This window comes from Nerophis ophidion, linkage group LG06, assembly GCF_033978795.1.
Source record: "Nerophis ophidion isolate RoL-2023_Sa linkage group LG06, RoL_Noph_v1.0, whole genome shotgun sequence".
Classification (NCBI taxonomy): domain Eukaryota; kingdom Metazoa; phylum Chordata; class Actinopteri; order Syngnathiformes; family Syngnathidae; genus Nerophis; species Nerophis ophidion.
The window spans coordinates 18,102,755-18,128,049 of NC_084616.1; the positions used below are offsets into that span (position 1 = coordinate 18,102,755).

Sequence of the window (25,295 nt, forward strand, 5' to 3'; positions counted from 1 at the left end):
TAAAAAGGACGGGTGAGTGACCCCAGGTCCTACTTCTTGTTGCTAAAAAGGATGGGTGAGTGACCCCAGGTCCTAGTTTTTGTAGCTCAAAAGGACAGGTGAATGACCCCAGGTCCTACTTCTTCTCACTAAAATGTACGGGTGAATGATCTTAGGTCCTACTTCTTGTCGCTAAAAAGAACGGGTGAGTGACCCCAGGTCCTACTTCTTGTCGCTAAAAAGGACGGGTGAGTGACCCCAGGTCCTACTTCCCACTTCCTTGCATCCCAGTTCACAGGCACAAAGACAACATCCATCCGTCATATAGTTGTTTATTTTGTCTTGTCCACATTGTCACAGTAGAAGTTGTACAATAACTGGGCGCTGAAGTCACTCACTACTGTACAAACAGAACAAACATGTGGTTTCCCTTTCAATGAGTCCCACAGCACACAAACAATGTAAGGTGTGTGTGTGTGTGTGTGTGTGTGTGTGTGTGTGTGTGTGTGTGTGTGTGTGCTTTTTTTGTGTTTGGGACTTTGAAGGAATTGTTCTGATATGTTGAGCTTCATCGGTCCATGTTTGTACAAGTTGAATAGAATAGATTGCATCATATTGACAATATTTACACCTCTTTCAGCGCCATCTTGGTCCTCGACACCTTGGGAGGACACAACACTTTCAACGTTCAACATATTTACAAAATAAAAGCCCTCAGCCCAGGGAGGAAGTGCATGTTGTTTATGTCGGTGACAGACAAAATAACTTTGTTTGTGACGTACAGTACACACTAACTTTGTCGTTTATGTTCGTGACGTACACACTAACTTTGTTGTTTATGTTCGTGACGTACACACTAACTTTGTCGTTTATGTTTGTGACGTACACACTAACTTTGTCGTTTATGTTTGTTACGTACATAATAATTTTGTTTATGTTTGTGACGTACACAATAACTTTGTTTATGTTTGTGACGTACATAATAATTTTGTTTATGTTCATGACGTACACACTAACTTTGTCGTTTATGTTTGTGACGCACATAATAATTTTGTTTATGTTTGTGACGTACACAATAACTTTGTTGTTTATGCCTGACGTACACACTAACTTTGTCGTTTATGTTTGTTACGTACATAATAATTTTGTTTATGTTTGTGACGTACACAATAACTTTGTTTATGTTTGTGACGTACACAATAATTTAGTTTATGTTTGTGACGTAAACAATAACTATTTATTGTTTATGTTTGTGATGTACACAATAACTTTGTTGTTTATGCCTGACATATACAATAACTGTTTATGTTTGTGACGTACACACTAACTTTGTCGTTTATGTTTGTTTCGTACATAATAATTTTGTTTATGTTTGTGACATACACAAACATTTTGTATATGTTTGTGACATACATAATAATTTTGTTTGTTTGTGACGTACATAATAATTTTGTTTATGTTTGTGACGTACACAATAACTTTGTTTATGTTTGTGACGTACACAATAATTGTTTTGTTTGTGACGTACACAAAAACTTAGTTTGTCTGTGACGTACACAATAACTTTGTTCATGTTTGTAACGTACACAATAACTTTGTTGCTTATGACCGTGATGTACACAATAACTTTGTTTATGTTTGTAACGTACACAATAACTTTGTTTATGTTTGTCACGTACACAATAACTGTTATGTTTGTATAGTACACAAACATTTTGTTTATGTTTGTGACGTACACGATCAGCTTTTTTTATGTGTGTGATGTACACACTAACTTTGTTTGTGACGTACATAAGAATTTTGTTTGTTTGTGACGTACATAATAATTTAGTTTATGTTTGTGACGTAAACAATAACTTTGTTTATGTGTGTGACGTACACACAATTTTGTTTATGTTTGTGACATACACAATAATTTTTTGTTTGTGACATACATAATAACTTTGTTTATGTTTGTAACGTACACAATAACTTTGTTGTTTATGTGTGTGATGTACACATTAACTTTCTTTGTTTGTGACGTACAAAATAATTTTGTTTATATTTGTGACGTACACAATAACTTTGTTTATGTTTGTGACATACACAAACATTTTGTTTATGTTTGTGACGTACACAATAACTGTTTTGTTTGTGACGTACACAATAACTTTGTTTATGTTTGTAACGTACACAATAACTTTGTTGTTTATGTCCGTGATGTACAGAGTAACATTGTTTATGTTTGTAACGTACACAATAACTTTGTTTATGTTTGTGAGATACACAATAACTGTTTATGTTTCTGACATACACAAACAATTTGTTTATGTTCGTGACGTACACAATAAGCCTTTTTTATGTGTGTGATGTACACACTGACTTTGGTGTTCGCGACGTACATAATAATTTTGTTTGTTTGTGACGTACATAATAATTGTGTTTATGTTTGTGACGTACACAATAACTTTGTTTATGTTTATGACATAAACAATAATTGTTTTGTTTGTGACGTACACAAAAAACTTATTTTGTCTGTGACGTACACAAAAACGTAGTTTGTCTGTGACGTACACAATACATTTGTTTATGTTTGTAACGTACACAAATACTTTGTTGTTTATGTCTGTGATGCACAATATAACTCTGTTGTTTAGGTTTGTGACGTACACAATAATTTTTTTGTTTGTGATGTACACAAAAACTCGGTTTGTCTGTGACGTACACAATAACTTTGTTTATGTTTGTAACGTACACAATAAATTTGCTGTTTATGTTTGTGATGTACACAATAACTTTGTTTATGTTTGTGACGTACACAAACGTTTGTGTATGTTTGTGACGTACACAATAACTTTGTTTGTGGCGTACACAATAATTATGTTTGTTTGTGACGAACACAAACATTTTGTTTATGATGTTACACAATAACGTTATGTTTGTGAAATATACAATAACTTTGCCGCTTATGTTTGTGACTTACACAAACATTTTTTTTGTTTGTGACATAAACAAACATTTTGTTTATGACATACACAATAATGTTATGTTTGTGACATACACAATAACTTTGATGTTTGTTTGTGACATACACAATAACTTTGTTGTTTATATTTGTGAAGTACACAGTAACTTTGTTTGTGATGTACACAATAACTTTGTTGTTTGTTTGTGATGTACACAATAACTTTGTGATGTACACAATAACTTTGTTTATGTTTGTGACGTACACAAACATTTTGTTTATGTTTGTGACGTACACAAACATTGTGTTTGTTTGTGATGTATACAATAACTTTGTTTATGTTAGTGACGTACTCAAACATTTTGTTTATGTTGGTGACGTAAACAAACATTTTGTTTGTGTGGTACACAATAACTTTTTTGTTTATGTCTTTGACGTACTCAATACATTTATTTATGTTTGTGACGTACACAATAATTGTCTTTATGTTAATGACATAAACAATAACGTTGTTTGTGACATACACAATAACTTTGTTCATGTTTGTGACGTACACAATAACTTTGTTTATGTTTGTGACGTACACAATAACATTGTTTATGTTTGTGACGTACACAAACATTTTTTTAATGTTTATGACATACACAAACATTGTGTTTGTTTGTGACGTACACAAACATTTTGTTTATGTCTGTGACGTACACAACAACTTTCTTTATGTTTGTGACGTACACAAACATTTTGTTTATGACGTACACAATAATGTTGTGTTTGTGACATACACAATACCTTTGTTGTTTATGTTTGTGACACACAATAAACTTGTTTATGTTTGTGACGTACACTAACATTTTATTTGTTACATACACAATATCTTTGTTGTTTATGTTGGCGGTGTACATGATAACTTAGTTTTTGCCATATACAATGACATTGTTGTTTATGTTTGTGATGTACGCAACAACATAGTTGTTTGTAACGTACACAATAACTTGTTTATGTTTGTGACGTACACAATACCGTTGTCATTTATGTTTGTGATGTACAAAATTACGTTGCTTGTTTGTGACAAACACAATAACTTGTTTATGTTTTTGACGTACACAACAAAATTGTTGTTTGTGATGTACACAAAAACATGTTTGTGACGTACACAATAATATTGTTGTTTGTTTGCAATGTACACAATACATAGTTTATATTTGTGAAGTACAAAATATCATTGTTTGTGATGTAAACAAAACAATGTTGTTTATGTTTGTGACGTACACAAAAACGTGCTTATGTTTGTGACATACACAACAGCATTGTTGTTTATGTTTGTGACATACACAATAATCTTGTTTATGTTTTACACAAGAACTTGTTCGTGACATACACAATAATATTGTTGTTTGTTTGCAATGTACACAATAACTTGGTTATGTTTGTGACATACACAACAACATTGTTGTTTATGTTTGTGAAATACACAACAACATTGTTGTTTATGTTTGTGACATACACAATACTTTGTTTATGTTTGTGATGAACACAATAACTTGTTTATACTTGTGACGTACACAATGACATTGTTGTTTATGTTTGTCACGTAGAAAATAACATGTTTGTTTGTGACGTACACAATACCTTGTTTATGTTCGTGTAGTACACAAAAACTTGTTTGTGACATACACAACAATATTGTTGTTTATGTTTGTGACTTACACAATAACTTGTTTATGTTTGTGAAGTACACAACAACATTGTTTGTGACGTACACAACAGCATTGTTTTTTATGTTTGTGACATACACAACATTGTTGTTTATGTTTGTGACATACACAATATCTTGTTTATGTTCATGACACAATTAATAACTTTGTTGTTTATGTTTGTGATGTACACAATAACATTGTTTGTGACGTACACAACAAAATTGTTTATGTTTGTGATGTACACAATAACTTGTTTACGACATACACAACATTATTGTTATGTTTGACATACACAATAACTTGTTTATGTTCATGACGTAATTGAGAACTTTGTTGTTTATGTTTGCGACCTATACAATACATTGTTTGCGATGCACATAACTTTGTTTGTTTGTGACGTACACAATAACATTGTTTGTGACATACACAACAAAATTGTTGTTTATGTTTGTGACATACACATTAACTTGTTTATGTTCATGACATAATTTATAACTTGGTGGTTTAAATCTGTGACATACACAATAAAAAATTTTTGTTTGTGACGTACGCTATAACATTGTTTGTTTGTGACGTACACAATACATTGTTTATGTTTGTGATGTACACAATAACATTGTTTGTGACATACACAAAAAATAGTTGTTTATGTTTGTGACATACACAATAACTTGTTTATGACATACACAACATTATTGTTATGTTTGTGACATACACAATAACTTGGTTATGTTCATGACGTAATTAATAACTTTGCTGTTTATGTTTGTGACATACACAATAACATTGTTTGTGACATACACAACAAAATTGTTGTTTATGTTTGTGACGTACACAATACCTTGTTTATGTTTGTGACGTACACAATATTGTTGTTTGTTTTTAGCGTAAAAATACCTTGTTAATGTTTGTATTGTACACAATAACCTGTTTGTGACATACACAGTAATTTTGTTGTTTGTTTGCGATGTACACAATAACTTGTTTATGTTTGTGACGTACACAGTAACATTGTTTGCGACATGCACAACAGCATTGTTGTTTATGTTTGTGACGTACACAATGGCATTGTTTATGTTTGTGACTTACACGATAACTTGTTTATATTTGTGACGTACACAATAATATTGTTTGTGACGTACACAACAGCATTGTTGTTTGTTTGTGACGTACACAACATTGTTGTTTATAGTTTGTTTGTGATGTACACAGTAACTTGCTTATGTTTGTGACCAAATTAAAAATTCTGTTGGTTATGTTTGTGACGTACACAATAAAATAGTTTGTTTGTGATGTTCACAATAGCTTGTTTATGTTTGTGACGTACACAATAACTTGTTTATGTTTGTGACGTACACAATAACTTGTTTAAGTTTATGAGGTACACAACATTGTTCTTTATGTTTGTGACATAAACAATAACTTGTTTATGTTCATGACTCACTTAATAACTTTGTTATTTATGTTTGTGACACACACAATAAAATAGTTTGTTTGTGATGTACACAATAACTTGTTTATGTTCGTGACCCAATTAAAATGTTTGTTGTTTATGTTTGTGACGTACACAATAAAATAATTTGTTTGTGACGTACACAATAACTTGTTTATATTTGTGACGTACACAATAACTTGTTTATGTTTGTGATGTACACACTAACTTGTTTAAGTTTATGAGGTACACAGCATTGTTCTTTCTGAATAACTTTGTTGTTTATGTTTATGTTCATGACTCAATTAACAACTTTGTTGTTTATGTTTGTGACATACACAATAACTTGTTTATGTTATTGACTCAATTAATAACTTTGTTGTTTATGTTTGTGACACACACAAAAACTTGTTTATGTTCATGACTCAATCAATAACTTTGTTGTTTATGTTTGTGACATACACCATGCATTGTTTGTTTGTGACGCACATAATAACTTTGGTGTTTGTTTGTGACGTACATAATAACTTTGTTGTTTATGTTTGTGGCGTACACAACATTGTTGTTTATGTTTGTGACGTACACAGTTACTTTGTTGTTTATGTTTATGAGGCGAATATTAAAAATGTTGTTGTTGAACACATGCTGACAGCACAAACGCGACAAGACAAATATTAACAAAAAACCCCACATAGAAAACCAACAATAATCATCATTAAAAAACAGTCAATCAATAGGCTGATTTTTCTTCCTTTTTCAGCTCACAGTGAAAAGGACGAGTGATGCATCGTAATCATAATCAAGGATCATAAACATTATAGAGAATCATAATCATTATTTAGAATCATAATCACCACCATAAACATCATCACAATCAACATAATCATAATCACCATCATAATCAAAGTCTAATCATAATGATAACGATAATGATAATCATAATTAGTCATAATCATACTCATGATAATGAGTCAAAATCATAATCACAATCATAATCATAGTCATAATGATAACCATAGCCATAATCATGATCACGATCATAATCATGATAATCATAGTCCTACTCGTAATCATAATCACGATCATAATCAAGATAATCATAGTCATAATCGTAATCATAATAACGATCATAATCATAGTCATAATGATAACTATAGTCATAATCGTAATCATAATCACGTTCATAATCATAGTCATACTCATAATGAGTCATAATCATAGTCATAATCATAATCAAGATCACAATCATAGTCATAATGTTAACCATAGTCATAATCGTAATCACAATCATAATCATACTCATAATGATGAGTCATAAGCATAATCATGATCATAGTCATAATGATAACCATAGTCATAATAGTAATCATCATCATATTCACGATAATAATCATAGTCATAATGATAACCATAGTCATAGCCGTAATCATAATCACGTTCATAATCATACTCATAATGATTCATAATCATAATCATGATCATAATTAGTCATAATGATAAGCATAGTCATAATTGTAATCATAATCACGTTCATAATCAATTATAATCATACTCGTAATGATGAGTCATAATCACAGTCATAATCATAATGATAACCATAGTCACAATCATAAACATAATGATAACCATGGTCATAATCATAATCACGTTCATAATCATACTCATAATAATGAGTCATAATCATAGTCATAATCGTAATCATAATCACGTTCATAATCATAGTCATAATGATAACCATAGTCATAATCACGTTCATAATCATAGTAATGATGATAAAGAGTCATAATCATAGTCATAATCGTAATCATAATCACATTCATAATCACAGTCATAATGATAACCATCGTCATAATCGTAATCATAATCACGATCACAATCATAGTCATAATCATGATGAGTCATAATCGTAATCATAATCACGATCATAATGATAGTCATAATGATAACCGTAGTCATAATCGTAATCACAATCACGTTCATAATCATACTCATAATGATAATGAGTTATAATCATAGTCATAATCGTAGTCATAATCATAATCACGATCATAATAGTCATAATGATAACCATAGTCATAATCGTAATCATAATCACGATCATAAACAGTCATAATCATAATGAAGAGTCATAATCGTAATCATAATCACGATCATAATGATAGTCATAGCGATAACCGTAGTCATAATCACAATCACGTTCATAATCATACTCATAATGATAATGAGTTATAATCATAGTCATAATCGTAGTCATAATCATAATCACGTTCATAATCAGTCATAATGATAACCATCATCATACTTGTAATCATAATCACGATCATAAACAGTCATAATCATAATGATGAGTCATAATCGTAATCATAATCACGATCATAATGATAGTCATAATGACAACCATAGTCATAATTGTAATCATAATCACGTTCATAATCATACTCACAATGATAATGAGTCATAATCATAGTCATAATCGTAGTCATAGTCATAATGATAATCATAGTCATAATCGTAATCATAGTCATAATGATAATCCTAGTCATGATCGTAATCATGATCATGTTCATAATCATGCAGTACTTTGTAGTTATTTCTTCCTCCTGCAGACTAACAACATGGGAATGATACAACACATGGTGTGTGTGTGATATGTGACGACACAAATGATACAAGACATGGTGTGTGTGTGATATGTGACGACACAAATGATACAAGACATGGTGTGTGTGTGATATGTGCCGACACAAATGATACAAGACATGGTGTGTGTGTGATATGTGACGACACAAATGATACAAGACATGGTGTGTGTGTGATATGTGACGACACAAATGATACAAGACATGGTGTGTGTGTGATATGTGACGACACAAATGATACAAGACATGGTGTGTGTGTGATATGTGACGACACAAAGTGCGACCTGAATGTTACAACAATGCGCAGGCTAATAACAAACTCTTATTGTACAAACTTATTTCTTCATATATTTTCTTTCTTTTACATCTTCGGGCTTCAACCGCATTTCCTGAAAGACTATCTTCTTTTTTTTTTTAAATCTTTTTTTTCATGTGCTTATCCAGCAAAATATTTGTGTTGAGTCCAAAGAGAAGTATATTCCTTTATTAAAATATGTACACACATTCCGGGCTTTCTTCCCCTTGTAAGTATTTATATATATATATATTTATATTTATATTTATATTCCTAAATGGACATTGAGTGGATCTAAGAGCTGAATAACAACAGAAGACTTAATTTCAGCGTTTGGAAGATGGATTGCACGTCTACTAACACTGTGTTGATGTACAATGTGCAGAGAACATTAACTACTATGTTGTTGTACAATGTGCAGAGAATGTTAACCACTATGTTGTTGTACAATGTGCAGAGAATGTTAACCACTATGTTGTTGTACAATGTGCAGAGAATGTTAACTACTATGTTGTTGATGTACAATGTGCAGAGAACGTTAACTACTATGTTGTTGTACAATGTGCAGAGAATGTTAACTACTATGTTGTTGTACAATGTGCAGAGAATGTTAACTACAATGTTGTACAATGTGCAGAGAACGTTAACTACTATGTTGTACAATGTGCAGAGAACGTTAACTGCTATGTTGTTGTACAGTGTGCAGAGAACGTTAACGACTATGTTGATGTACAATGTGCAGAGAATGTTAACTACTATGTTGTTGATGTACAATGTGCAGAGAACGTTAACTACTATGTTGTTGTACAATGTGCAGAGAACGTTAACTACTATGTTGTTGTACAATGTGCAGAGAATGTTAACTACTATGTTGTTGTACAATGTGCAGAGAATGTTAACTACAATGTTGTACAATGTGCAGAGAACGTTAACTACTATGTTGTACAATGTGCAGAGAACGTTAACTGCTATGTTGTTGTACAATGTGCAGAGAACGTTAACGACTATGTTGATGTACAATGTGCAGAGAATGTTAACTACTATGTTGTATAATGTGCAGAGAACGTTAACTACTATGTTGATGTACAATGTGCAGAGAACGTTAACTACTACGTTGTTGTACAATGTGCAGAGAACATGAACTACTACTGTGTGTTGTACAATGTGCAGAGAACGTTAACTGCTATGTAAATGTACAATGTGCAGAGAACGTTAACGACTATGTCGATGTACAATGTGCAGAGAATGTTAACTGCTATGTTGTACAATGTGCAGAGAACGTTAACTACTATGTTGTACAATGTGCAGAGAACGATTACTACTATGTTGATGTACAATGTGCAGAGAACGTTAACTACAATGTTGTTGTACAATCTGCAGAGAACGTTAACGACTATGTTGTACAATGTGCAGAAAACGTTATTGACCGCGTTCTTGTACAATGTGCAGAGAACGTTAACTACTATGTTGTACAATGTGCAGAGAACGTTAACGACTATGTTGATGTACAATGTGCAGAGAACGTTATTGACTGCATTCTTGTACAGTGTGCAGAGAACGTTAACTGCTATGTTGTTGTACAATGTGCAGAGAACGTTAACTACTATGTTGTACAATGTGTAGAGAACATTAAGTACTATATTGTACAATGTGCAGAGAATGTTAACTACTATGTTGTACAATGTGCAGAGAATGTTATTGACTGCGTTCTTGTACAATGTGCAGAGAACGTTAACTACTATGTTGTACAATTTGCAGAGAACGTTAACTACTATGTTGTTGTACAATGTGCAGAGAACGTTAACTACTATGTTGTACAATGTGTAGAGAACGTTAAGTACTATGTTGTACAATGTGCAGAGAATGTTAACTAATATGTTGTACAATGTGCAGAAAACATTAACTACTATGTTGATGTACAATGTGCAGAGAACGTTAACTACTATGTTGATGAACACTGTGCAGAGAACGTTAACTACTATGTTGTACAATGTGCAGAAACGTTAAGTACTATGTTGTACAATGTGCAGAGAATGTTAACCACTATGTTGTTGTACAATGTGCAGAGAATGTTAACTACTATATTGTACAATGTGCAGAGAACGTTAACTACTATGTTGTTGTACAATGTGCAGAGAACATTAACTACTGTGTTGTTGTACAATGTGCAGAGAATGTTAACTACAATGTTGTACAATGTGCAGAGAATGTTAACTACTATGTTGTTGTTGTACAATGTGCAGAGAACGTTAACTACAATGTTGTACAATGCGCAGAGAACGTTAACTACTATGTTGTTGATGTACAATGTGCAGAGAACGTTAACTGCTATGTTGTTGTACAATGTGCAGAGAACATTAACTACTATGTTGCACAATGTGCAGAGAACGTTAACTGCTATGTTGTTGTACAATGTGCAGAGAACATTAACTACTGCGTTGTTGTACAATGTGCAGGGAATGTTAACTACAATGTTGTTGTACAATGTGCAGAGAACGTTAACTACTGCGTTGTTGTACAATGTGCAGGGAATGTTAACTACAATGTTGTTGTACAATGTGCAGAGAACGTTAACTACTATGTTGTACAATGTGCAGAGAACATTAACTACTATGTTGATGTACAATGTGCAGAGAACATTAACTACTATGTTGTACAATGTGCAGAGAACGTTAACTACTATGTTGTACAATGTGCAGAGAACGTTAACTACTATGTTGTACAATGTGCAGAGAACATTAACTACTATGTTGATGTACAATGTGCAGAGAACATTAACTACTATGTTGTACAATATGCAGAGAATGTTAACTACTATGTTGTTGTACATTGTGCAGAGAATGTTAACTACTATGTTGATGTACAATGTGCAGAGATGGTTGACCACAAACATGCAGAAGCACAAAGACATTCCTGCTGATGAGCACAAAGTGAGACAGGAAAGCAACATGTCAATAAATAGAACGACAAATGATACCTGTCCCTAATCAGCACGACAATATTGCACGCGTGACAAAAGCAAAGGCTGAAATCACCTCAATAGTCATACGTTGTCATTAGGGGTGTCACCATCCAGTATCTACACCTGATGTCGCTCCGATATCATCAAAAAAAAAAAAAAAACACACTTGCATGTCAAATGTGCGATAACACGTGCGATACGAGCAGCGTCTTTAACTTGCGCGACATCATGTGCGACGCAAGCAGCGCGTTTGCTTGTGCGAAGACGGTTGACGTCTAAAACGTCCTCTTTCCCATATCGTTTTTTTTCTTCTTCCATTTCCAAAAAGGTAAACATGCCAGGCTACTGGGCGCGAGCAGATACACGACGGCTAAGCACACAATAGCGCACGAGCTAGAGACAGGTAATAATCATCGAACAACGAAACAGTCGTCAATATAAACACGTCAAAAATCATTCTAGTCGCATCTTTTACGCACACGCACAAAGTCTTCAAGGCGGAGGGAAGTATCCGGTAACAAACATGTCCGTATTGCTCCACTTCACAAGGTCGTGACCCTGACTTCATGAATTGTCCCAACCCGAAAAACAAAAACTTGAAGTTTGCTCTTCATTTTTAAAAAAGTCGCTACGATGTCAGATCGTGGCGATAGGAAACAATACGGGGACGAGTCCTGTTGATATCGGACGGACATTGGTACGATACGGGTCGTTTAGAGCGTGGTATCGTGACACTCCTAATACTGACAACAATGTCCTCCTAATATTAACAACAATGATACTTCCCTCCAAGGCGGAGGGAAGTATCCGGTAACAAACATGTCCGTATCGCTCCACTTCACAAGGCCGTGAGCCTGACTTCATGAATTGTCACAACCCGAAAACAAAAATTTGAAGTTTACTCTTCATTTTTACAAAAGTCGCTACGATGTTGGATCATGGCGATAGGAAACAATATGGGCACGATTCCTGTTGATATCGGACGGACATTGGTACGATACGGGTTGTTTAGAGCGTGGTGTCGTGACACTCCTATTACTGACAACAATGTCCTCCTATTATTAACAACGATGATACTTCCCTCCAAGGCGGAGGGAAGTATCCGGTAACAAACGTGTCTGTATCGCTCCACTTCACAATGCTGTGAGCCTGACTTCATGAATTGTCACAACCCGGAAAACAAAAACTTTAAGTTTGCTCTTCATTTTTACAAACGTCGCTATGATGTCGGATCATGACGATAAAAAAACAATACGGGCACGATTCCTGTTGATATCGGACGGACATTGGTACGATACGGGTCGTCGAGAGAGTGGTATTGTGACACTCCTAATATTAACAACAATGTCCTCCTAATATTAACAACAATGATTCCTAATATTAACAACAATGATACTTAAGTATCGGGTAAAAAACATGTCCGTATCGCTCCATTTCACAAGGCCATGAGCCTGACTTCATGAATTGTCACAACCCGAAAAACAAAAACTTGAAGTTTGCGCTTCATTTTTACAAACGTCGCTATGATGTCGGATCATGACGATAAAAAAACAATACGGGCACGATTCCTGTTGATATCGGACAGACATTGGTACGATACTGGTCGTCGAGAGAGTGGTATCGTGACACTCCTAATATGAACACCAATGATACTTCCCTCCATGGCGGAGGGAAGTAATCGGTAACAAATGTGTCCGTATTCCTCCACTTCACAAGAACGTGAGCCTGACTTCATGAATTGTCCCGATCCGAAAAACAAAAAAATTTAAGCCAACTTTTGCTCTTCGTTTTAAAAAAAGTCACGACGATGTCCAATCATGGCGATAAAAAAAACCAATACGGGCACGATTCCTGTTGATATCGGACGCAAATCGGTACGATATGGGTCGTTTAGAGCGTGGTATCGTGACACTCCTAATATGAACAACAATGTCCTCCTAATATTAACAACAATAATACTTCCCTGCAAGGCGGAGGGAAGTATCCGGTAACAAACGTGTCCGTATCGCTCCTGTTCACAAGGCTGTGAGCCTGACTTCATGAATTTTTGTGACCTGAAAACAAAAACTTGAAGTTTGCTCTTCATTTTTACAAAAGTCGTTACAATGTCGGATCATGGCGATAAAAAGAACAATACGGGCACAATTCCTGTTGATATCGGAGAGACATTGGTACGATACAGGTCATTTAAAGCGTGGTATCGTGACACTCCCAATATTAACAACAATGGCCTCCTAATATTAACAACAATGATACTTCCCTCCAAGTCGGACGGAAGTATCCGGTAACAAACGTGTCCGCATCGCTCCACTTCACAAGGCCGTGAGCCTGACTTCATGAATTGTCACGACCCGAAAACAAAAACATGAACTTTTGCTCTTTTGCTGTTCATTTTTACAAAAGTCGCTACGATGACGGATCGTGGTGATAGGAAACAATACGGGCACGATTCCGCATCACTCTGCTTCAGAATGTCGTGACCCTGACTTCATGAACTGTCACGACCCGAAAACAAAAATTCGAAGCCGACTTTTACTCTTCATTTTTACAAAAGTCGCTACGATGTCGGATCATGGCGATAGGAAACAATACAGGCACGATTCCTGTTGATATCGGACGGACATTGGTACGATACGGGTCGTTTAGAGCGTGGTATTGTGACACTCCTAATATGAACAACAATGTCCTCCTAATATTAACAACAATGATACTTCCTTCCGCCTTGGATGGAAGTATCCAATAACAAACGTGTCTGTATCGCTCCACTTCACAAGGCCGTGAGCCTGACTTCATGAATTGTCACAACCCAAAAAACAAAAACTTGAAGTTTGCTTTTCATTTTTACAAAAGTCGCTATGATGTTGGATCGCGGCGATAGGAAACAATATGGGCACGATTCCTGTTGATATCGGACAGACATTGGTACGATACGGGTCTTTGAGAGCGTGGTATCGTGACACTCCTAATACTGACAACAATGTCCTCCTAATATTAACAACAATGATACTTCCCTCCAAGTCGGAGGGAAGTATCCGGTAACAAACGTGTCCGTATCGGTCCACTTCACAAGGCCGTGAGCCTGACTTCATGAATTTTTGTGACCCGAAAACAAAAACTTGAAGTTTGCTCTTCATTTTTACTAAAGTCGTTACGATGTCGGATCATGGCGATAAAAAAACAACAATACGGGCACAATTCCTGTGTCTGTATCGCTCCACTTCACAAGGCCGTGAGCCTGACTTCATGAATTGTCACGTCCCGAAAACAAAAACATGAACTTTTGCTCTTTTGCTCTTCATTTTTACAAAAGTCGCTACGATGACGGATCGTGGTGATAGGAAACAATACGAGCACGATTCCGCATCACTCTGCTTCAGAATGTCGTGACCCTGACTTCATGAATTGTCACAACCCGAAAAACAAAAACTCGAAGCCCACTTTTGCTCTTCATTTTTACAAAAGTCGCTACGATGTCGGATCATGGCGATAGGAAACAATACGGGCACGATTCCTGTTGATATCGGACGGACATTGGTACGATACGGGTCGTTTAGAGCGTGGTATTGTGACACTCCTAATATGAACAACAATGTCCTCCTAATATTAACAACAATGATACTTCCTTCCGCCTTGGATGGAAGTATCCAATAACAAACGTGTCTGTATCGCTCCACTTCACAAGGCCGTGAGCCTGACTTCATGAATTGTCACAACCCAAAAAACAAAAACTTGAAGTTTGCTTTTCATTTTTACAAAAGTCGCTACGATGTTGGATCGCAGCGATAGGAAACAATACGGGCACGATTCCAGTTGATATCGGACAGGCATTGGTACGATACGGGTCTTTTAGAGCGTGGTATCGTGACACTCCTAATACTGACAACAATGTCCTCCTAATATTAACAACAATGATACTTCCATCCGGTAACAAACGTGTCCGTATCGGTCCACTTCACAAGGCCGTGAGCCTGACTTCATGAATTTTTGTGACCCGAAAACAAAAACTTGAAGTTTGCTCTTCATTTTTACTAAAGTCGTTACGATGTCGGATCATGGCGATAAAAAAACAACAATACGGGCACAATTCCTGTGTCTGTATCGCTCCACTTCACAAGGCCGTGAGCCTGACTTCATGAATTGTCACGTCCCGAAAACAAAAACATGAACTTTTGCTCTTTTGCTCTTCATTTTTACAAAAGTCGCTACGATGTCGGATCATGGCGATAGGAAACAATACGGGCACGATTCCTGTTGATATCGGACGGACATTGGTACGATACTGGGCGTGGTATCGTGACCCTCCTAATATTAACAACGTATGACGTCTCCTCCGTGTTGAATAATAATAACTTATGAAGTGTCCTCCATGTTGTTTGTGGGAGGGGTCTTCACTGACGACAACAACAACAACAACAACAATGATGATGATGTACTATACACACAATATAATAATTGGCACATTTAATTAGGAACTAATCAGCTACACTAAATACTTCACTACACTTTGTCAAAGATTATATTTCCACCTGCGGATTATACTACTTCCTGTCACGTGACCCCGGCTGGAAAAAAAAAGGGGGGCGGGGCAGCCCAGAGGAGACCGAGCGGCCTTCAAGGCTTGCGGTGGGGCGGGGTCTGCAGGTGGTTTCCATGGCAACAGCAGTGAACACAGTGGACAGTCGGTGCCGTCGGTCCTTTGGTGTCGGGGGAAACAGTCGCCGCCGCCGAGTCACACCACCGTGCTGATGCCGCTGTGTTTGGGCTTGGGTCCGCCGGGCGCGGCGCCCGCCTGCTGGGCGGCATGCGGCGGGGCGGCGTGGTGCTGGCCGTAGTGGGCGTGGGCGTGCGAGGAGTAGGCGGGGTGCTTGTGGTACTGCGTGTGCGGCGGCGGGTGGTAGTGGTGGTGGTGGTGGTACGGCGGCGGGTTCTGCGGCACCTGGCAGTACTGCGGGTGGTGGTGCACCACCTGCGCCGTGTGGTGCAGGTTGGTCGGGTGGGGCTTGTGGGATATGAGGGTGGGGTGGCCGGCGGGGGCGTGGCCCTGCGCCGACCCCTTGCTTCTCTTGGCGCCGAACAGCGAGCCCAGGATGGAGGTGGATGCCGAGTTGGGGAGGGGGGGAGGCTCACGTGGCGGGGCGGCGGCGGCGGTGCCGCCGGCGGCTCTCCGCCGCGTGTGCGGGCTGCTAATGATGGAGCCCTGGTGGCGAGAAAGGGAAGAGCGAGAGCGTCAGGCCCGCCACTCCGTGACTAGCAGAACGTGGCGCATGCAGATGAGAAAGTCAAAACATCACAAAGTCACTCATGCCACTCCTCCCACGCCTGGCCGCCGCCCACATGCACGCCTGGCAGGTCAAAGGGTCAAAGCTCCAACTCCCCCCCACCCCCCTGACCTGGCTCATGCTCCGCCCCCTTTCAATGCCTCCCTTCCCCCGAACTCCGCCTCTTCCCTAGGTGTGGTGGACATGAGGTGGATGAGGGACAGAGACACAGCGGGGAAGGAGTGGTCCAGTCATGCTCTCGTGGTCACATGACTCGGGGTTGTGGGGAGAAGGGGGCGGGGTCAGAGGCATGCAGACTAGAGTGAGGCAAGCAGGTCAAGAAGCATCGCAGGTGAAGAGGAGAAAACATGAAGAGTAGTTTGGAGACCAGCAGCTTCCAACTTACTTCCATATTGCTGTCTAGTGATCCTGCACTGCTGCGACGCCCCCGCCTGCCTGGCCGAGACATGCAACACGTTAGAGACACACCTTTTTACCTGTTTGACCACACCTCTTCTACTACGCTAGCCCTGCCTTCTTGGCCCCCACAATACATTGTCACCGACACTCTATTGAATATGCTAAAAAGAACAGTAAGCAGCTATGTTTTTTTAATATACCGTAGCTGCGTGTGTCAAATATGAGTCGTTAAATGACTCCCGCCTCCTGGTGGTAGAGGGCGATAGTGATCCTTCTTGTCTACGGCAACTTGTGATGTGAGGGGTGTCCCGATACTTCTCACTCAACAACGACACCGAAAATACCAACATCGGCCTGATACGATATCGGCATCATAAAAATAAAAAAAAGGTTTACTCGAGTGGAATGAGTCAAACAGAACAAGGGTAGCTATGAAAAAAACGAATCTATCTTTAAACGTCTGGAACGGACTTGTGCTGTCTTTAAGTTGAATTGGAGTGGTAAAAGACCCGTCGGCGATCCTGTTCTGTCTCCCTGTAATGTTTGTCTGATCTTGAATGGGATTGTGCTGAAAATTTTAATTTTCCTGAAAGAACTCTCCTGACGGAATAAATAAAGTACTATCTAATTTCTTTACTTGGCCACAATTACTCATGAAGTTAAGTTGAATGGACTTATGCTGTCTTTAAGTCGAAGTGAAGTGGTCATTTCTTTATTTAGCCACAACAATTCATAACGTTGAAGGATGCGGACACGTTTCTTACTGGATACTCTCGACTATGTACATGTAAACAACATACAACTATAATTGTCTAGCCGAGCCTAACACCATTTACCTGAAATAAATAGACACAATTGTTTGTTTATTGAAGGAAATTTAGATGTTGACTGGCTGCTTATATCGCACATGATATCACACACAAGTAAACAATCTGCAGGACTGCTTGTATCCCACATGATATCACACACACGTAAACACGCTGCAGGACTGCTTGTATCCCACATGATATCACATACACGTAAACACGCTGCAGGACTGCTTGTATTGCTAATGATATCACACACAAGTAAATATTCCGCAGGACTGCTTGTATCGCACATGATATCACACGCAAGTAAACAATCTGCAGAACTGCTTGTATCCCACATGATATCACACACACGTAAACACGCTGCAGGACTGCTTGTATTGCTAATGATATCACACACAAGTAAATATTCCGCTGGACTGCTTGTATCGCACATGATATCACACACAAGTAAACAATCTGCGGGACTGCTTGTATCCCACATGATATCACACACAAGTAAACACGCTGCAGGACTGCTTGTATTGCTAATGATATCACACACAAGTAAATATTCCGCAGGACTGCTTGTATCGCACATGATATCACACGCAAGTAAACTATCTGCAGGACTGCTTGTATCCCACATGATACTAGACAAAAGTAAACACTGTGTAAGAATGATTGTATCCCACATGATATCACATACAAGTAAACACACCGCAGGACTGCTTGTATCGCGCATAATATAACACTGAAGTAAACAATCTGCAGGACTGCTTGTATCCCACATGATATCACACACACGTAAACACGCCGCAGGACTGCTTGTATTGCTAATGATATCACACACAAGTAAATATTCCGCAGCACTGCTTGTATCCCACATGATATCACACGCAAGTAAACAATCTGCAGGACTGCTTGTATCCCACATGATATCACACACAAGTAAACAATCTGCGGGACTGCGTATATCCCACATGATATCACACACACGTAAACACGCTGCAGGACTGCTTGTATTGCTAATGACATCACACACAAGTAAATATTCCGCAGGACTGCTTGTATCGCACATGATATCACACGCAAGTTAATATCCCGCAGGACTGCTTGTATCGCACATGATATTACACAAGTAAACACGCTGCAGGACTACTTCTATCACACATGATATCTAACACAAGTAAACACTCCACCGGACTGCTTGTATCGCACATGATACTAGACAAAGTAAACACTGTGTAAGAATGATTGTATCCCACATGATATCACATACAAGTAAACACGCCGCAGGACTGCTTGTATCGCACATGATATCACACACAAGTAAACACGCTGCAGGACTGCTTGTATTGCTAATGATATCACACACAAGTAAATATTCCGCAGGACTGCTTGTATCGCACATGATATCACACACAAGTAAACAATGTGCAGGACTGCTTATATCCCACATGATATCACACAAGTAAACACGCCGCAGGACTGCTTGTATTGCTAATGATATCACACACAAGTAAATATTCCGCAGGACTGCTTGTATCGCACATGATATCACACAAGTAAACACGCTGCAGGACTACTTCTATCACACATGATATCACACACAAGTAAACACGCCACCGGACTGCTTGTATCACACATGACACTAGACAAAAGTAAACACTGTGTAAGAATGATTGTATCCCACATGATATCACACACAAGTAAACACACCGCAGGACTGCTTGTATCGCGCATAATATAACACTGAAGTAAACAATCTGCAAGACTGCTTGTATCCCACATGATATCACACACAAGTAAACACGCTGCAGGACTGCTTGTATTGCTAATGATATCACACACAAGTAAATATTCCGCAGAACTGCTTGTATCGCACATGATATCACACACAAGTAAACAATCTAAAGGACTGCTTGTATCCCACATGATATCACACACAAGTAAACACGCCGCATGACTGCTTGTATTGCTAATGATATCACACACAAGTAAATATTCCGCAGGACTGCTTGTATCCCACATGATATCACATACAAGTAAACAATCTGCAGGACTGCTTGTATCCCACATGATATCACACACAAGTAAACACGCTGCAGGACTGCTTGTATTGCTAATGATATCACACACAAGTAAATATTCCGCAGAACTGCTTGTATCGCACATGATATCACACACAAGTAAACAATCTGCAGGACTGCTTGTATCGCACATGATATCACACGCAAGTAAACAATCTGCAGGACTGCTTATATCCCACATGATATCACACACAAGTAAACACGCCGCAGGACTGGTTGTATAGCTAATGATATCACACACAAGTAAATATTCCGCAGGACTGCTTGTATCGCACATGATATCACACAAGTAAACACGCTGCAGGACTACTTCTATCACACATGATATCTAACACAAGTAAACACGCCACCGGACTGCTTGTATCGCACATGATACTAGACAAAAGTAAACACTGTGTAAGAATGATTGTATCCCACATGATATCACATACAAGTAAACACGCTGCAGGACTGCTTGTATTGCTAATGATATCACACACAAGTAAATATTCCGCAGGACTGCTTGTATCGCACATGATATCACACAAGTAAACACGCTGCAGGACTGCTTCTATCACACATGATATCTAACACAAGTAAACACGCCACCGGACTGCTTGTATCGCACATGATACTACACAAAAGTAAACACTTTGTAAGAATGCTTGTATCCCACATGATATCACATACAAGTAAACACACCGCAGGACTGCTTGTATCCCACATGATATCACACACAAGTAAACATTCTGCAGAACTGCTTGTATCGCAGATATCATACACAAGTAAACAATCTGCATGACCGCTTATATCGCACATGATTCCACACACAAATAAACATTGTGCAGGACTGATTTTATTGCAAATTATTTAAAACACAAGTACAGAGGCAGCAGGACTACTTGTATCGCACATGATATCACACACAAGAAAACAATCTGCAGAAACTGCTTGTATAGCAGATATCACACACAAATAAAAATCTGCAGGACCATTTGTATTGCACATAATATCACACACAAGTAAACAATCTGCAGAACTGCTTGTATCGCGGATATCACACACAAGTAAACAATATGCAGAACTGCTTGTATCGCACATAATATCACACACAAGTAAACAATCTGCAGAACTGCTTGTATCGCGGATATCACACACAAGTAAACACGCTGCAGGACTGATTTTATCCCACATGATATCACACAGAAGAAAACACGCCACCGGACTGCTTGTATCGAAGATATCAAACACAAGTAAAAACAATCTGCAGGACCGTTTCTATTGCACATGATATCACACACAAGTAAACACGCTGCAGGACTGCTTGTATCGCACATGATATCACACACAAGTAAACACGCTGCAGGACTGCTTGTATTGCTAATGATATCACAGACAAGTAAATATTCCGCAGGACTGCTTGTATCGCACATGATATCACACAAGTAAACACGCTGCAGGACTGCTTGTATCGCACATGATACTAGACAAAAGTAAACACTGTGTAAGAATGATTGTATCCCACATGATATCACATACAAGTAAACACGCTGCAGGACTGCTTGTATTGCTAATGATATCACAGACAAGTAAATATTCCGCAGGACTGCTTGTATCGCACATGATATCACACAAGTAAACACGCTGCAGGACTGCTTCTATCACACATGATATCTAACACAAGTAAACACGCCACCGGATTGCTTGTATCGCACATGATACTAGACAAAAGTAAACACTGTGTAAGAATGATTGTATCCCACATGATATCACATACAAGTAAACACGCCACCGGATTGCTTGTATCGCACATGATGTCACACACAAGTAAACACGCCGCAGGACTGCTTGTATTGCTGATGATATCGCACACAAGTAAATATTCCGCAGGACTGCTTGTATCCCACATGATATCACACACAAGTAAACAATCTGCGGGACTGCTTGTATCCCACATGATATCACACACAAGTAAACACTCTGGAGGCCTGCTAATATCGCACATAATATCACACACAAGTAAACACGCTGCAGGACTACTTCTATCACACATGATATCTAACACAAGTAAACACGCCACCGGACTGCTTGTATCACACATGATACTAGACAAAAGTAAACACTGTGTAAGAATGATTGTATCCCACATGATATCACATACAAGTAAACACGCCACCGGATTGCTTGTATCGCACATGATACTAGACAAAAGTAAACACTGTGTAAGAATGATTGTATCCCACATGATATCACATACAAGTAAACACGCCGCAGGACTGCTTGTATCGCACATGATGTCACACACAAGTAAACACGCCGCAGGACTGCTTGTATTGCTGATGATATCGCACACAAGTAAATATTCCGCAGGACTGCTTGTATCCCACATGATATCACACACAAGTAAACAATCTGCGGGACTGCTTGTATCCCACATGATATCACACACAAGTAAACACGCCGCAGGACTACTTCTATCACACATGATATCTAACACAAGTAAACACGCCACCGGACTGCTTGTATCACACATGATACTAGACAAAAGTAAACACTGTGTAAGAATGATTGTATCCCACATGATATCACATACAAGTAAACACGCCACCGGATTGCTTGTATCGCACATGATACTAGACAAAAGTAAACACTGTGTAAGAATGATTGTATCCCACATGATATCACATACAAGTAAACACGCCGCAGGACTGCTTGTATCGCACATGATGTCACACACAAGTAAACACGCCGCAGGACTGCTTGTATTGCTGATGATATCGCACACAAGTAAATATTCCGCAGGACTGCTTGTATCCCACATGATATCACACACAAGTAAACAATCTGCGGGACTGCTTGTATCCCACATGATATCACACACAAGTAAACACTCTGGAGGCCTGCTAATATCGCACATAATATCACACACAAGTAAACACGCTGCAGGACTACTTCTATCACACATGATATCTAACACAAGTAAACACGCCACCGGACTGCTTGTATCACACATGATACTAGACAAAAGTAAACACTGTGTAAGAATGATTGTATCCCACATGATATCACACACAAGTAAACACGCCGCAGGACTGCTTGTATTGCACATGATATCACACACAAGTAAATATTCCGCAGGACTGCTTGTATCGCACATGATATCACACAAGTAAACACGCTGCAGGACTGCTTGTATTGCACATGATATCACACACAAGTAAATATTCCGCAGGACTGCTTGTATCGCACATGGTATCACACACAAGTAAACACGCTGTAGGACTGCTTCTATCACACATGATATCTAACACAAGTAAACACGCCACCGGACTGCTTGTATCGCACATGACACTACACAAAAGTAAACACTTTGTAAGAATGCTTGTATCCTACATGATATCACATACAAGTAAACACGCCGCAGGACTGCTTGTATCGCACATAATATAACACTGAAGTAAACAATCTGCAGGACTGCTTGTATCCCACATGATATCACACACAACTAAACACGCTGCAGGACTGCTTGTATCGCACATGATTCCACACACAAATAAACATTGTGCAGGACTGATTCTATTGTAAATGATTTAAAACACAAGTACAGAGGCAGCAGGACTACTTGTATCGCACATGATATCACACACAACTAAACAATCTGCAGGACTGATTGTATCCCACACAAGAAAACAATCTGCAGAAACTGCTTGTATAGCAGATATCACACACAAGTGAAAATCTGCAGGACCGCTTGTATCGCACATAATATCACACACAAGTAAACAATCTGCAGAACTGCTTGTATCGCGGATATCACACACAAGTAAACACGCTGCAGGACTGATTGTATCCCACACAAGAAAACAATCTGCAGAACTGCTTGTATCGCAGGTATCCCACACAAGTAAACAATCTGCAGGACCGCTTGTATCGCGCATAATATCACACACAAGTAAACAATCTGCAGAACTGCTTGTATCGCGGATATCACACACAAGTAAACACGCTGCAGGACTGATTTTATCACACATGATATCACACAGAAGAAAACACGCCACCGGACTGCTTGTATCGAAGATATCACACACAAGTAAAAACAATCTGCGGGACCGCTTCTATCGCACATGATATCACACACAAGTAAACACGCTGCAGGACTGCTTGTATCGCACATGATATCACACACAAGTAAACAATCTGCAGCACTGCTTGTATCGCAGATATCACACACAAGTAAACACGCTGCAGGACTGATTTTATCGCACATGATCTCACATACAAGTAAACACACCACAGGACTGCTTGTATCGCACATGATATCACATACAAGTAAACACGCTGCAGGACTGCTTGTATCGCACATGATATCACACACAAGTAAACAGGTTGCAGGACTACTTGCATTGCATATGATGTCACAAACAAGTAAACAATCTGCAGGACTGCTTGTATCGTACATGATATCATACACAAGTAAAATATCTGCAGAACTGCTTGTATTGCACATGATATCACACACAAGTAAACACGCTACAGGACTGATTTTATCGCACATGATATCACACACAAGTATATAATCTGCGGACTGCTTCTATCACACATGATATCACACACAAGTAAACACGCCACCGGACTGCTTGTATCCCACATGATATCACACACAAGTAAACAATCTGCAGGACCGCTTATAGCGCACATGATATCACACACAAGTAAACACGCCGCAGGACTGCTTGTATCGCACATAATATCACACTGAAGTAAACAATCTGCAGGACTGCTTGTATCGCACATAATTCCACACACAAG

General features: G+C 38.4%; 1 protein-coding gene across 11 annotated transcripts in view; it reads right to left on the reverse strand.

The window, feature by feature from the left end:
• Window positions 1–25,295, reverse strand: part of iqsec1b (IQ motif and Sec7 domain ArfGEF 1b) — a 216,124-nt gene that overhangs the window by 9,274 nt on the left and 181,555 nt on the right. For 7 of the 11 annotated variants that reach the window (XM_061902903.1, XM_061902902.1, XM_061902901.1 and 4 more), the window contains 2 exons: window positions 17,613–17,662; window positions 296–17,145 (listed from right to left, as the gene is read on the reverse strand). The exons of 2 other annotated variants lie outside the window; for them this stretch is intronic. In XM_061902903.1, coding sequence (XP_061758887.1) covers window positions 16,678–17,145; window positions 17,613–17,662 — 518 coding nt within the window. In that variant the 3' untranslated portion in view covers window positions 296–16,677. Of the gene's footprint in view, window positions 1–295; window positions 17,146–17,612; window positions 17,663–25,295 lie in introns of those variants that run through there. 2 more of the 11 variants (XM_061902908.1, XM_061902910.1) reach the window with 2 other exon arrangements.